The sequence below is a fragment of the Lytechinus variegatus genome, chromosome 5 (assembly GCF_018143015.1).
Source record: "Lytechinus variegatus isolate NC3 chromosome 5, Lvar_3.0, whole genome shotgun sequence".
Lineage (NCBI taxonomy): Eukaryota > Metazoa > Echinodermata > Echinoidea > Temnopleuroida > Toxopneustidae > Lytechinus > Lytechinus variegatus.
Window position 1 is genome coordinate 47,515,406 of NC_054744.1, and position 14,475 is coordinate 47,529,880.

At 34.2% G+C, this 14,475-nt stretch overlaps 1 protein-coding gene and 1 non-coding gene across 3 annotated transcripts in view; one reads left to right on the plus strand and one right to left on the minus strand.

Annotated features, from left to right (window-relative positions):
* Nucleotides 1–266: 266 nt before the first annotated feature.
* The window catches only part of LOC121416328 (peptidyl-glycine alpha-amidating monooxygenase B-like), a 50,001-nt gene continuing 35,792 nt past the window's right edge, over nucleotides 267–14,475 (minus strand). The window contains exons 14-20 of one of the 2 annotated variants that reach the window (XM_041609890.1): nucleotides 13,697–13,989; nucleotides 12,082–12,285; nucleotides 7,605–7,717; nucleotides 7,181–7,283; nucleotides 4,937–5,038; nucleotides 2,104–2,324; nucleotides 267–1,045 (exon numbers count right to left, since the gene is read on the minus strand). In XM_041609890.1, the coding sequence (XP_041465824.1) occupies nucleotides 878–1,045; nucleotides 2,104–2,324; nucleotides 4,937–5,038; nucleotides 7,181–7,283; nucleotides 7,605–7,717; nucleotides 12,082–12,285; nucleotides 13,697–13,989 (1,204 nt within the window). In that variant the 3' untranslated portion in view covers nucleotides 267–877. The remainder of the gene's footprint in view (nucleotides 1,046–2,103; nucleotides 2,325–4,936; nucleotides 5,039–7,180; nucleotides 7,284–7,604; nucleotides 7,718–12,081; nucleotides 12,286–13,696; nucleotides 13,990–14,475) is intronic. The other variant, XM_041609891.1, reaches the window with a different exon arrangement.
* LOC121416397 lies at nucleotides 10,683–10,814 on the plus strand. Its single transcript, XR_005970166.1, has one exon. It is a non-coding gene; the product is annotated as a U4atac minor spliceosomal RNA (small nuclear RNA).

Below are 14,475 nucleotides of genomic sequence, written 5' to 3' on the forward strand. Positions count from 1 at the left end.
CTATAAATGCGTATACATTCGTAATTCCGAAGCTTCGTATATTCCAAAGGTTCGTTAATCCGAAATCGAAATACGGTTCGTTGTTCCGAAGGTTCTACAATGATCAATCCGAAAACGAAATGAGGTTCGTTGTTCCTAAGGTTCGTTAATCCGAAAATCAAATGAGGTTCATTGTTCCGAAGGTGCGTTTATCCGAAAACGAAATGAGGTTTGTTGTTCATTTCCTTTTCGGACTAACGAACCTTCGGAATTACGAACCTCATTTCGTTTTTGGATTAACGAACCTCATTTCGTTTTCGGACTAAGGAACCTTCGGAATTACGACTCTCATTTCCTTTTTGGATTTTCGATCCTTTGGAATTATGCCACAAATGTTCGGATTAACGGACCCTTTTTCGTTAACGGATTAACAAACATCGAGGCAATTTACTTGTTTCGGAATTATGAACCTTCGGGATAAAGAACCTTCGGAATTACGAAGTGTAACCCTATAAATGCTATATGTGACATAGTGATAAATTTATTCTTTATCATTTTTCAATAAGCTGAGTTAAGCTAAAAGCTAATAAGTTAAGCTTAAAGAAATATTGTTTAAATGCACATTCTTAAACTAACTCAACATTTTGTTATATCAATTTGAAAATATGTTTTAATATTTCAGCAATTGGTTACATTTAACCCATATTCTTTCAGGGAATTCTCATTTGACCTTAATTCATTTATGAAAATAATGTTTTTTATTAAAAGATAATCTGTAAAAAACATTCTGCCAAAAAAAAATGGTTTTGAGGATGATTATCTTGGTTAAGAAATGTAATCAAACCTTGTGATAGATACTGGCAATGATGTAAATGGAATAAAATGTTGATGAGAGGGTTTACAGGTTTTGTGTTCTCTTTGTGTTGTTTAGAATACTGTATTCCTCAATATCAGATTCTTCACTCCATTGTGCTGCATCAGGATCACTATCTTCAGTAGCTACTTGACTGAAACCATTCCTCTTATTTAGTAAGCTACCAAGACTGAATTTATCTCCTGCTGACACCTAAAACAAGAGCAAAACAATTCACACTCTTACAAATCTATGGCAAGATTAACTATGTTCTGATAGTTTGAAAACAAGTAAAATGACTCCCAATCTTTAATGTTTCTACCTCGGATGTATACCTGCCTCTACAACTTCACACAAATTTTTTTAGCGAAAACAACATGGATTTGTACTTTTCAAAATTTTGAAGCCTATTTCAAAACTTAAGGGAATGCTTTAACAATTTTTAGCATCATTTTTCAACATGAGAGCTCTGCTTGCTATTACATAAGGAATAGTGAAATTACTCTCCAAATCTTCTGAACAAAAATTGAGAATCTCATGTGCTTTCAAAATAAAATCAATATTGTGATCCCATGAGGTCTAACAGAGGGCCAAATCTCTTCATTCTGCCATTCTACCAGTGAGACTTTCATCTTGGCAAACTTAAATGGTCAAATAAAAAAATAAGCACATAAACCTACATGTACAATATTCTGAGTTGCATATTTGGCTTCTATGGATTCCAAAGCAACTCTGTGTAAGGTTTGGTGATAATGACATGGTTTTCACTTTAACTATGGAACATCCTTTATTAACCCAGGTTCCAAAATAATAAAAAAGAAATTGGAATAAGTTGACTCCAGATTACTTGTTAAAAATATATTTCACTCTACAGAACAGTTTTGTCAAAAATATCATAGACAAAACCGATTCTGGAATACATTGACAGATGGGCTAATACAAGGTGGGGGGGGGGGGTAGCATTGGGATATACAGAAATTTCTTCTTTCACATTATACCAAAACCAATTCTAAACCTGTACGAGATAAGCAACAGTAGCTACACAACATACCTTGCAATTCTAAACCTGTCTGATATAGGTTTATAGTGGAGGTTACATCACACACCTTATAACTCTAAACCTGTCTGATATAGGTTTTTAGTGGAGGTTACATCACATACCTTATAACTCTAAACCTGTCTGATATAGATTTTTAGTGGAGGTTACATCTCATACCTTATAACTCTAAACCTGTCTGATATAGGTTTGTAGTGTAGGCTATATTACATACCTTATAATTCCGTCTTTTCTTGAGCCTGAAGTGCCCTTGAGCATGTAACCTTATCGCCACAGCAACAAGAAGCATGAGTAGGATGGGTACAGCTAGTACAGCCACTATGATAGTGGTTGTACCTAGCCTGGCATCACTGCTCAATCCATTCACTCTTGTATTAACACTTTCATTCATCAACTGTCCATCTCCTGGTATTGGTTGATATGTAGTACTATTACCTGAGGGAAAAGATTAAATGAAGAAATATAAAAAATTATGTACTGAATATTGGACCATATCCTGTTACTGATTGATAAAACACTGAATAATTTGAGTGTCAGTTTGGATCTATTGCTGGTATAGTTTGTTGCTTGACTGGCATTAAAGTGATCAAAAATATACATTCCTAATCTTGTTGGTCAGGCAGGAGGGTGTCCATGGTTTGGTTCATACCAAGTACATTAATAACATCTGATAAACACAAATTTTCTTCGCTATCCAAATAAACATGAAACCTTATCAGAAGATTGGGTGACGACATAGAACAAGTTATTTTGTATACAATAACAATTTTGAAAGCTTTCATAAAAAAAGGTGAACTTGCTTTAAATAATGTATTAAATCTGCATGTAATGGCATATATAACAATTCAATAAAATAGCAGGGTCAAAATAACCTGTTCATTTCTCTTTTTCAAATATAACAAAATAAATTTCTGAGATAAAGCAGTTAACTAATTGAATCAAGAACCTATTTCATTAAAGCTTGCAACAATAACAATGTTAATATTGATTTCAGCTTTTGTCAAAATTTAGGGGAACTTGGAAAAAAGAAGAAGACACTTTACAAGTTATATTAGAAAAACAGAGCACTGACCAAATTATACCACTTTTATACTGTCAGCCGAAGTGGAATTACTCCAGAGTCCAGGAGTTACTCAGCTTTGGAGGGCAGTGAAAATTCTAGGATTATTTTGATCCAGATTCAAAGTAGAGAACTCAACCCACTTTGAGAACAGGGTTACAGAGTTAGAAGTGCAGTATCGCCTATCTCGCGCGTAACTTCATTCATTTCTGCATGGGGGAGATTCCGCACACCACATATATGGTGGAACTTGACGGAAACAACAGCTGATACCCTGCTGCGGAGCTTGCCAGTTTGAAAGGGGGTGTAATGATGGTCCACAGTACAAGCGTATCAACTCAATCTGGAGTAACTCCACTTCACCTTCAGTATGAAAACAGCATTACATGTATTGTAACACAATTAACATGAAGCTAGGTCAACGCATTTCCAAATAATGTGGATAATTGCCATGGTGCGGTCACAAGGTCACCCTTTTCCAACACAACAGCATCGGAAGGGGCGTGTCCAGTTGTCATGACGATTATCAGCCTTTTTCAGGACGGGCGCTCGTAAAAATAATGCGGCTTATTTTCGGTGTTTGTGAACACAATTTTTATTGAATTATCCGCATTACTATTAGGCAGCTAATTGGAGGAAAGGTTTATGGAAGGGATATAAGTCTCGCCTTCACCTCTGGTGGGCAAGACAACAAAATGCTACAAATATCCATTGAGAAGATGATCATGCAATAATGACTTAACTACTGTATTGATATTGTAATTTATAAAATGTGAAATCAATGATCATATTGCTTGGTAGACTGAACCAATCAGAATTGTTCTTTCAAATTAGCAATTAATCATATTTGTGTTACTGGGCCCTAGTGGGTGTTTGATAAAACTCTTTGCAAATTATGAATGACTTTATAAAAGACTGATGACTCTTTCTTGTGCTGAATGATACAACTGTGATGTATAGAAAACCAATAAATGTGGTCTCTTCATATGTGTAACAAGTTTTGAAGGGTTTGAAAGAAAAAACAATCCAATTCAAATTCAAACTGCCAACCCATTTTATGAAACAAATAATGCACATTTTTGAAATTTTGACGTTAGAGGTGATGTGGGCATCTTAGGTATTCACAATGTTATTCAAAAGTACTCCACATTGGTCTTTTATTTTGTAAATACCCTTGAGTATTATACAAATAATAATAATAATAATAATAATAGGCATTTATATAGCGCCATCTATCTAGAAATATTCTATTCCGAGGCGCACAAGAAAAGAAAGAGAAAGTTTGGATGAGTGTCAAAGTGCCAATAACTAATACTGTTAGAAAAGATAAGATTTCAGTTTTGATTTGAAGGTCTCCAGTGATTGTATAATTCTTAAATTTAATGGCAAATTATTCCAGAGAGAAGGTGCTGAGGCAGAGAAAGCTCGTGCACCATATGCAACACGTGTCTTGGGAGTCTTAAGAAGTTGCTGGTGTGATGATCTCAGGCTTCTAGCTGGTGCATAAGGCGTGACAAGCTCTTGTAGATATTTTGGTGCCAAACCATTACACACTTTCCAAGTGAGAAGAAGTATTTTAAATTCTATACGCTTCCGGATTGGCAACCAATGTAACTTTTGGAGAATTGGTCATGCCCGTGCTTTTAACTTGTATGATAGTAATGGCGCAGTCACATTTCCCCTATGGCGGCCATACGGTGAGTCGAAAACAGCTGTTTTAACATATTTTGTACCAGTTACATAGAGATGGACTGAAAGAAAATGAATAAACGGCTGTTTTCAACTGACTGTATAGCCACTGTAGGAGGAAATGTAACTGCAGCATTTGCAGCACTCATCCTGTTAGGGGGTAGGATTATATGGTATTACATTGATAGCAATGTCACTGATTTGCTTTTCTTATAATGCCTATATCACTTGTTTTTCTTGTCTATTGTTGGAGAGGAAAGACATAGAAATATTTAAGACAAGAAACCTATCATCTCACCTGTGTTATTAAGCATATGACCTGCCTCAGTAACAGTGGCAGTATCTGTTTCATTTGTTGACAACACAGTTTCAGATGAATTCACACTAAACGATAAAACCTCTAACGAAACCAAGGAAAGACAAAGGAACACCATAATTAACAAACATGCCAATACACAAATCATTCCTTTATCATGCAAAAATACTATATGGATGCAGCTGAAATTAGTAATTTAGAAAATTTTATATTTGATTTACAGCAAGCTTACAATTTACAGCAAAACAAATATAATTACAAGGTTGAGTCTTAAAGATTAATTGAATGTGATTGGAAGGAAAGTATCATTCCTGATCCAATGGTAACATTTATTTATTGCTATTCTGATAGAGCAAGATTCCTGCTTGAATGACATTAATTTGATGTTTCAAAATTGCCTTACTACATACTGGCCCGTATTCTGAAGTCGGGTTTAACTTCAGAGACCACGGTCTAACTCTGTGCTAAAATTATGGGGAGCCAAAAATTCTGTTTATGTTGTATATCTCTTTTATGTTTACTATTTTGTTTCCTGTTGCTTTTATAATGAAGAAAATACTTTAGAATACTTCAATAGACAATTATGAACAATGTGTCAAATGAGTTAATAAATAGGATGTGTACAATTAGGAATTTGTGCCCCAATAGGCTGTCCTTAGTTAAACCACAACTTTACACCAGAGTTTAATTTAAACCTGACTTCAGAATACGGGCCACTGAGTTTAAACTGAGAAGATAGATGTGGGTCAAGTATGAACAAAGATCTTCCATACATGTATCTGGGCAGCATCATGACAAAACATATCTTCTAAATCTGCTATTGAAAGAGTCTGCACTACAAAGTAGAAGTGTCCCCACCCCCTTACAATTTTTCAAGTAGAGGAAAAAAAGCAAGAACAAAACAGATGAAGACAATGGGGGGGGGGGGGTTATCAATAAAAGCGATGTTGGTATAAACCAATAATCCTATTATTCAATGTTCAATGGAGAGATAAAAAAATAATTCATTGGTTAATTTTACTACTTTTTCATAACTTTATGCATTCAAATCACTAGGTACATGTTGTGGATACAAGCTCACACCACCAGTGCATATTTTGATGAAAATGACAAAATTTTACTATTTTCATGAATATTTTTTGGACTGAGCAGTTTTTGGTATAAAAACATCAAAAAAGTCCCTGTCCGTAGAAAAGAAGAAAAAATATCACCTTTTTCTTTCCAAAATTTTCAACAGATAAACATCCCGTTCGATTTCCAGTGTTAAAGATGTTTAAATTGACAAAAAATTGGCATTAAACACATTAAAAATAGAAAAAACAGAAATCTTAATCATTCATGTTAAATGCCAGACTCTTAAAAACACAATTTAATTAATCTCAAATGATATCAGTGAAGGAAAGCGGTAAATTAAAAAGCATTGATTTACATACATGTAAAAACTCCAAAAGTGGATTTAGCTCCTTTTGGAATAAAACTTAATGAATAAATTGGCCAGTATTCTAAATTCTGATTTAACTTAGACCATCGTCCAACTCAGTGCTAAAATTAAGGGAGGCTGAAAATGTCAATTTTTTTGCATATACATGTAGTACGTTTCCTCTGTTCACTGTACTCTTTCATCATACTACAATGGCAATAAGAAGTAATTCAGTTACTATTCTAAGAGAGTCTTGAATGATCTAAGTGATAGATGAGCTGTTAGTGATTTGTCACAATTGGTTATCATAACTTTAGACGAGAGTTTAAATCAACAAAGAGTTCTGAATAAAAGGCCATGAACAATAAGAAAAAAAAATAAAAATAAGGAAGGAAAGACAGAGATATAAAGGCGTGATGCCTGACTCGTGCAACCACAAAGGAAATTACCATATATCCCATATACATGTATATTATTAAATTTGTATTGTAACAATGTTATCATTCTTAGTGTAAAATGAAAAGATAATAAAATCACCCGACTGTCTGATCTTTCATTCAATCAATCAAATATTGATTAAAAATGAGCATCAAATACAAAATTGCAAGAGCCAAGTTTAATGTTGATAAATAGCAGTTTGCTAAAAAAATAAGAGGACAAGTAACCCTCTGCCTATGCAATTTCTAAACAGCAAGGATAAGGTTAATATCCAAAAATCTAACCAAAACATTTCTTTAAGTGGAAGGGGGGGGGGGGGGGCTTTACCTGTGTACATTGAATTACAATGATAAAACAATACTTCTTACCTGCATTAGTTGTGAATTTCCAGACCTTATTTGGACCAATTTCAGCCACATAAACAAGTTTGCCATCTGGTGTGCAGGCAATATCATGTGGTTTCTCAAAGTTCTAGAAATGAAATTGGAGGGAAAAGAGATTCTTTACATCATCATATTAAGTAAATGCAAGTGATTAATAAAACATTAAAATGAATATGTTGGGTGGGAGGTGGTGGTGATTGATAAAGCGATTGTCCTTAAACTTGAAATGTGTATGAAATCAATATAAGCCACAACTGGACATATTTAAAGAGAGTCCTAAAGATATTTCCAAATTCTATTGATCATATGATCTAATTCTCATATGAATAGAAATTACCATTTTATTATATTTTCTTTGACATAAATAATTGATAATAAAAATGCAAAAGGTTATCTGTAATAGAACTACCTGACTATGTGGTTCCCACATGCGTAATATCTCAGTACTTGTATAATTGAGAGCAAATCCTTTGACAGGTTTCAGACCATTAGAGGGACCATTCACTGCATATAGTAATCCACCTTTAAAGGATTTAGAAAATATACATTAGTTAGTCATTAAAAAAAAGACAAACAATGTTTGCGGATTGTGACAAAAATGTGCGCGATAGTAGAAATTGATGTAATCTATGTGGTTCGACAGGTAAAATTCACAAACTCATATATTTAATTTCATATGATTTATTCTAATCTATTCATGAAATTACACTTTTTACTCTAATTCGTTGATACAACTCATAGAATAATTTTTCGTGAAAATAGCATACCTAATAATTGCAAATGGAACAAATTTCTGCACCAACATCAATTTCTTATGTATTTGTTTAATTTGTATTTCGTTGGTTTTATATTTGTTGACAAAATTTTTTAAAGACAGTATTGAAAAAAGATTATTTGAAAAGATTTCCGGCAATAAATTGTCAAACAGCATCAAATTACACAACAGTTGACAATAAAAGTGAAAACAAAAATAATCACTTATTTATGAATTTTAGCTAAAAAAAATATTTGGAATTGACTTTATACATGAAATCGTGAGTCTGACATGCACAATGTTGTGTAATTTTGTAACCACATACCCGAGCATAGCAAATTTGGTCTCAAGAGTTGCGTGAGACTTATCACAAAAATTGTCAAAGGGGAATCACGTACCCAACTCCATAGTATAGGGGTTTAATTGAAACAAGCCTCTTTTTAGGGTAGATTGTAAAATAAAGATTGGTCATTGGGTTCTTTTACAAGAACAGTGGCCCATAACACAAAGCTTAGCAATGATCGTAGAACATTTTTCTACGATTGATTCCATTGGCTACACTGTACAACCAATCGTAGAAATCAAGCGTACGTTTAATTGCTTACCTTTGTGTTACTGGACACAGGATTACATGATCCATGATATCGATCACGATGATCCCAGAATATAATAATTTGCATTACATATCATTTTATTGAATAAATACCAATAAAGAAAAGGGGATACAGATTCATGTTATAGAGTGAATGATGCTTATTCAAAAGATAGTCCAGGGGCCCTAAACACAAAGCTTAGCAATGATCATAGAATAGTTTTCTATGATTGATTCCATTGACTATAATGTACAATCAATCATGAATATCAAGCGTACAATTATTGGTAACATTTGTGTACGGTACCCAGGACATTACTGACTCGGGCAGAGCAACCCAACATAAAAACAGTAACCAAAATGAAATTATATACTGTAATCAACATTATCTCATGATGTAGGCGTGAGGCCACCGCACACCTTACGACCCAACTGGTCTACGACTGGCTTGCGACTGAGTGAGGTGAGATATGAGGCCACAGCTCTTGTCAGCTTGAGAGTTGCAGACCGGTCAGAAACAAGTCACGAGGAAAATTGTGAGGATTTGAAATGTCGAATCCTTATGACTGGATTACAAGCTCAATCCAACTTCCAGCCAATCAGACAGCAGAGTTGCACAACGCATATACGATAAACAACACGCATATGCAGAAGTGCATTTTCTCAGTTGCTATGGCAAAAGGCAAAAAGCGCATGCATGAGTCGCAGACAGCATGGTAGTCAGATCGCAAGGTGTGCGGTATCAAGGCTTATGACTACCTTGCGATTCATCTCCCCTCACTCAGTCACATACCAGTGGTAGACCAGTTGGGTCGTAAGGTGTGCGGTGGCCTTTCAAATACATACCTATAGCCCCATGATGTTCTATTGAATGGACCTTCATTCATTATGTCAATGAACCCTGTACAGTACATACTTAAATAATCTTTGAGCTTTTAGTCCTAATAATATCATATAAAACCATTGTCACTCCTATAATATAAGCCAAGTTGAAAGCTGATCTGCCATATTGGACCTAGGTAATCTTCATGAATAGATTTATCAGTTGTCATCTATATCCTAAATGTACAACCTTGTGAACCCAGATCTGATCAGGTGAGCAATGCTAACACATGTTGAGGTTGAAGCCGATCTCTCAATCTACAGATTTTAATTTTCAGGTAAATGACCTCTATGACCTTTGACCTCTTGAACCCCAAAATCTTATCAGATCATCGTTTCTCTAAACTGCATGGATGAGCCGAGTTGGAAGTTGATGTGTAAAATTATTATTGAGTTTTTAAATCTTGAGCAAAGAATTTTCAGGAGTATGTTGACCTGTATGACCTTTGACCTCTGATCTTGATAACCCTAAGGGACTCACATCCCAATCTCACCAAAATGCATACATGGACCAAGATTTAAGTTGATCAATTAAACATTCTTTTTTTTTATTCATTATAAAAATGAGCAAATTATACTAGTAAAACAGGTCTGTGAATAAGACTAGCATACATGTAGCATACAACTCCCTAATGAATATTAAAAATTACAAATACAATATCATACACATTCTGTCTTATCTATATGAGGACATCATTTCATTTATGTTGGATTCAATGGGGGAAATGAGAAGTGAAAAGCATGAGCAGATAGTTGTGTAATAAACACTTGACCAATTTAGTTATGAATTTGCTTTGACAGCAAAATAAAGCATACATGTATGATGACCAAATTTACCTTATTAGCATAAACCATTGTTTATTTCTTAATAATACAAAAGAATGAAATTGTCATTTATAGTTAATCAAATGTCATAATGTAAAATTAAGATTTTAATGTGCAAGCAGCTTTATTCAAACTAACAAGGCAATTTATTGTGGGAAATGAGTCAACCTAGTTCTCAGAACTCATATGAATATTCATTAACATCTAATTACATATGCACAATACAACTTTTAGTCATTTTATAATGGTTTCCTATTTTTACACATATTTCTTTTTTCTAACTTTTTGAAACTTTTATCGTTGGATATTATCACATGATTTTTTACAATAACAGATACAATAAATACATAACTTTATTTACTTTGACAATTTACTAACCATGACATAAAATACAGAATTTTGGATAGTGTCAATTTGCCTTCATAATTCAGATGACAGTCCTTATCTTGGGGAAGCATGATCATTCAATGAACGTATAGTGAGGATGATTTTGCTAACACCAATTACCAACACATACGTCACCGCCTCCAGTTTAGGCTGATAGGTTTGGTGCAATTTATGGAAGATTCCCATTCAGACCAGATGGGGAATATAACTTATGAAACAGTGAAAGACAAAAGCATAACACTATGTGGCCAGGAATATGTTTTGCAACTAATATCAATGTTTTAAATTCCTTTTTTTTATTCACTGCCCTATTGAAATATTTCTCTTTTTTATTTTTCACTCATTCATCTTTTTGCTTCCTTTAGTTCCAAATACATATAAAGTTATGTGTCAAGACATGGGCCTATTAATATTATTTATCATGTTTTTATTGACTTTGTAAATTTCTTTCCTTTATTGTGTTTTCAATAAAGTGATATTGAATCAAACCTTTTATTTATCATTTTTTATAATAAATATATATTTTTGTAGGAGAGAAAGAAGAGTTGGGGAAAACAATGATGCATTTAGCAGAAGGAATAAGGTAGAAGGAATGATAATGCTCCATCAAATTAGCAATGGTACAGGTAATAACTTCACAAACAGAGAGTGCAATGTATATTTCAAGTAATCTCACATTTTCTGAGCACATTAATGCAGGAACCATTTTAACACAGGAATTCAAGTATGAATGTATAAAGTCAAACTTAACTCTTTATGAGCTAGCCATATCTAAAAAAATCCCCATATAAAAAAGTACATCATGTATATGACTAGCTTAAATTTACATTGGATTTACAAAGTCCTGTATACAGTGGCAGTCAGCAATCTTTGAGTGTAATAACACAGAAATCTATACTCAGGGACAGAACAATAGCAGAACAATGGATTCACTGGACCATTTTCTTTATTCTTGCTCAAATGTAAAATCAAGTGAAATCATACTCAAAGATAACTGACTGGCTCTGTATGAGTGTATCTACCACTTGCGCTTGTATGCTCAAAGATTACTGACTGGCTCTGTATGAGTGTATCTACCACTTGCACTTGTATGCTCAAAGATTACTGACTGGCTCTGTATGAGTGTACCACTTGCGCTTGTATGCTCAAAGATTACTGACTGGCTCTGTATGAGTGTATCTACCACTTGCACTTGTATGCTCAAAGATTACTGACTGGCTCTGTATGAGTGTACCACTTGCACTTGTATGCTCAAAGATTACTGACTGGCTCTGTATGAGTGTACCACTTGCACTTGTATGCTCAAAGATTACTGACTGGCTCTGTATGAGTGTACCACTTGCGCTTGTATGCTCAAAGATAACTGACTGGCTCTGTATGAGTGTATCTACCACTTGCGCTTGTATGCTCAAAGATTACTGACTGGCTCTGTATGAGTGTACTTACCACTTGCGCTTGTATAGGTTACAGCATACAGACGGCCACCAAACTCAGGGAGATGGAATTGCTTGGTGAAATCACCTGAATCAGTATTGAAACACTGAATACGTCCCGCTTCTCTGTCTGCCACACAAACCTGATTCTTATCCGTTACCATGGTAATACAATGAGGAAGATTGAATTGTCCAACTGGTAAACTGGCAGGCATACCTGATTCAAAGATGGAAACAAAATTTTTTTAAGACTAGTAGTCATGAAAATATGTTGTTGTTATATGCATGGCTGTACAAGGTAGATAATATGGGTACATGTAGGTAGAAGGTAAATCAATTTTCTAAATGCTAAATGGACTTTTCATGAGAAAACAATCAATAAATCATTGCTCAGATATGATGCAACAAAGCTCATCATTTTTAAAAATTGTTATTCATACATGGTGAGACAAATTTCTCCTCAAAAATGCATACTATACGCTTCCAACTTAAAATTTTTCCACAATACATCTTATTATGTTGTCATGACTCACATCATAAGACATTGAATGCCATGAATTTGACTGACAGATTATTTTTGTATAATATGTGTAATTTAAAATGTGAACAAAGACTATCCAAAGGGAAACAAGAGATCACTATAAGCAGGTGGTCTTTATGGAAAGGTACCTATAATAGGAGGTTGAAAATGGAATATTATTCAAAAGAAGCTCAGCTTGTGGCATTATTGACAGGTGGTTCTTGTAAACGGGTGGTTGCTCAAGCAGGTTTTAACTATCATATGACTGATAATTTGGTTAGTATTATGTGAACTGCCACATAACAATTGTTAGACAATTATTAGGGACAGTGATTTTTTGCGATAGCGGAAAACGGTCGAAATTCACGGAATCGGCCTTTCGAAACGGAAAGTGGCTTTTCAAACGGAAAATCACGGAAAACATATTTTTTCTCAAAATGCACAGAATAGCAACAGAAATTACTCCAAAATCCTCTACAAAAATATGAATATTAACTGGAAAAGAAACACTATCTCACTTCGCTATAACAATCTTGACAATCTACACATCGTGACTGCACTTGAGCCCCTCCATCTAATCTCTTATCTAACTTAGTTTATACTCACGTCCGCATGTCAGCAGAAATGATCGCGGTATTCAACAAATCCAAAATGGCAGATAGGCGAAAGTCGTTGAATGCTCAAAACAATGCCCCCAAAACCCAAAATTAGCAATAAAATCTCATTTAACCATAAAGTAATGCGAATACTGTGAAAGGTGAGGATGTATTCATGTTGATTTTGTTTCTTTAGATACTTTTGTACTCGAATCTCATTGATTAAAATCAATTTCAAAGCATCGTTATTACAGTAGCAGGTACAAATTTTGACCAGCGTAAGCATTTTGACATCGCTACTCATAGCATATTTATTTTCTATGTAAATGAAATTGTCACTTTTTTCTCTACACAATGTCTAAGGGGAAATGGAATTTTGGTTTTCAGACATGCTGAAAAGGAATTTAAGATTTTCTGAAATGGAAAATGCAATTTTTAGAAACGGAAAATCACTGTCCCTAGATTATATTTCACATGAAGTGGGAAATGAAACCATAGGCAGGAAAGCTTACCCCTAAGTTGGTGTCCCCACTGTAATAACAGCTTTCCATCAGGAGAGAACTTCATAACCCTGGCATTGCAATAGCCATCAGAAACAAAGAAATTTCCAGTCTTAGGGTCAACTGTGACGTCTGATGGCTTGCAGAAATGTTGCCTATCATCACCTGGTTCAAGCTTGGTACCTAGAGTGAGTAGGGGTGTTTCAGATCCCCCTGGAGGATACTTGAAGACTTGATGCATAGCTACATCTGTTAACCAGATATTGTCTTCATGATCAATAGATAAACCATGAGGTAAGTAGAATCTACATACAAAACAAAGATTAATTATTTGAAATTTCTTTCAAAAAAGGATAATCAAAATGTAGAGAGGAATTTCAAGAGATTATTTAATTCAATTTTCTTGCTCAATATTAACTAGATTACAATTTTTACAAAATAGCATCTCATTTTTGTTATTGCAACCTATCCTGTACTAATGAAATCACATGACTCAACTATATGATGGAGGAGACAAGAGGTATGAATTCAATCTTTCAGGGTTCCCAGCTTTTCAAGAAAACAAAATTCCCTGATTTTTCCTGATGAAGTTTAAAAGTTCAGTGATAAATTATTTACACACATTCCCAGTTCCACATATTTTCTAAGTTGTTGCAGTGAATTACATGTATTTTTCAGTATAAATCAATCATGTAAAACTAATAAGTACCACCATAACCAGTCATTCAATGGCTATTATATGTAACAAAATATAACAGAGTCTGACTGACTAACATGCTTTGGACTTTTGT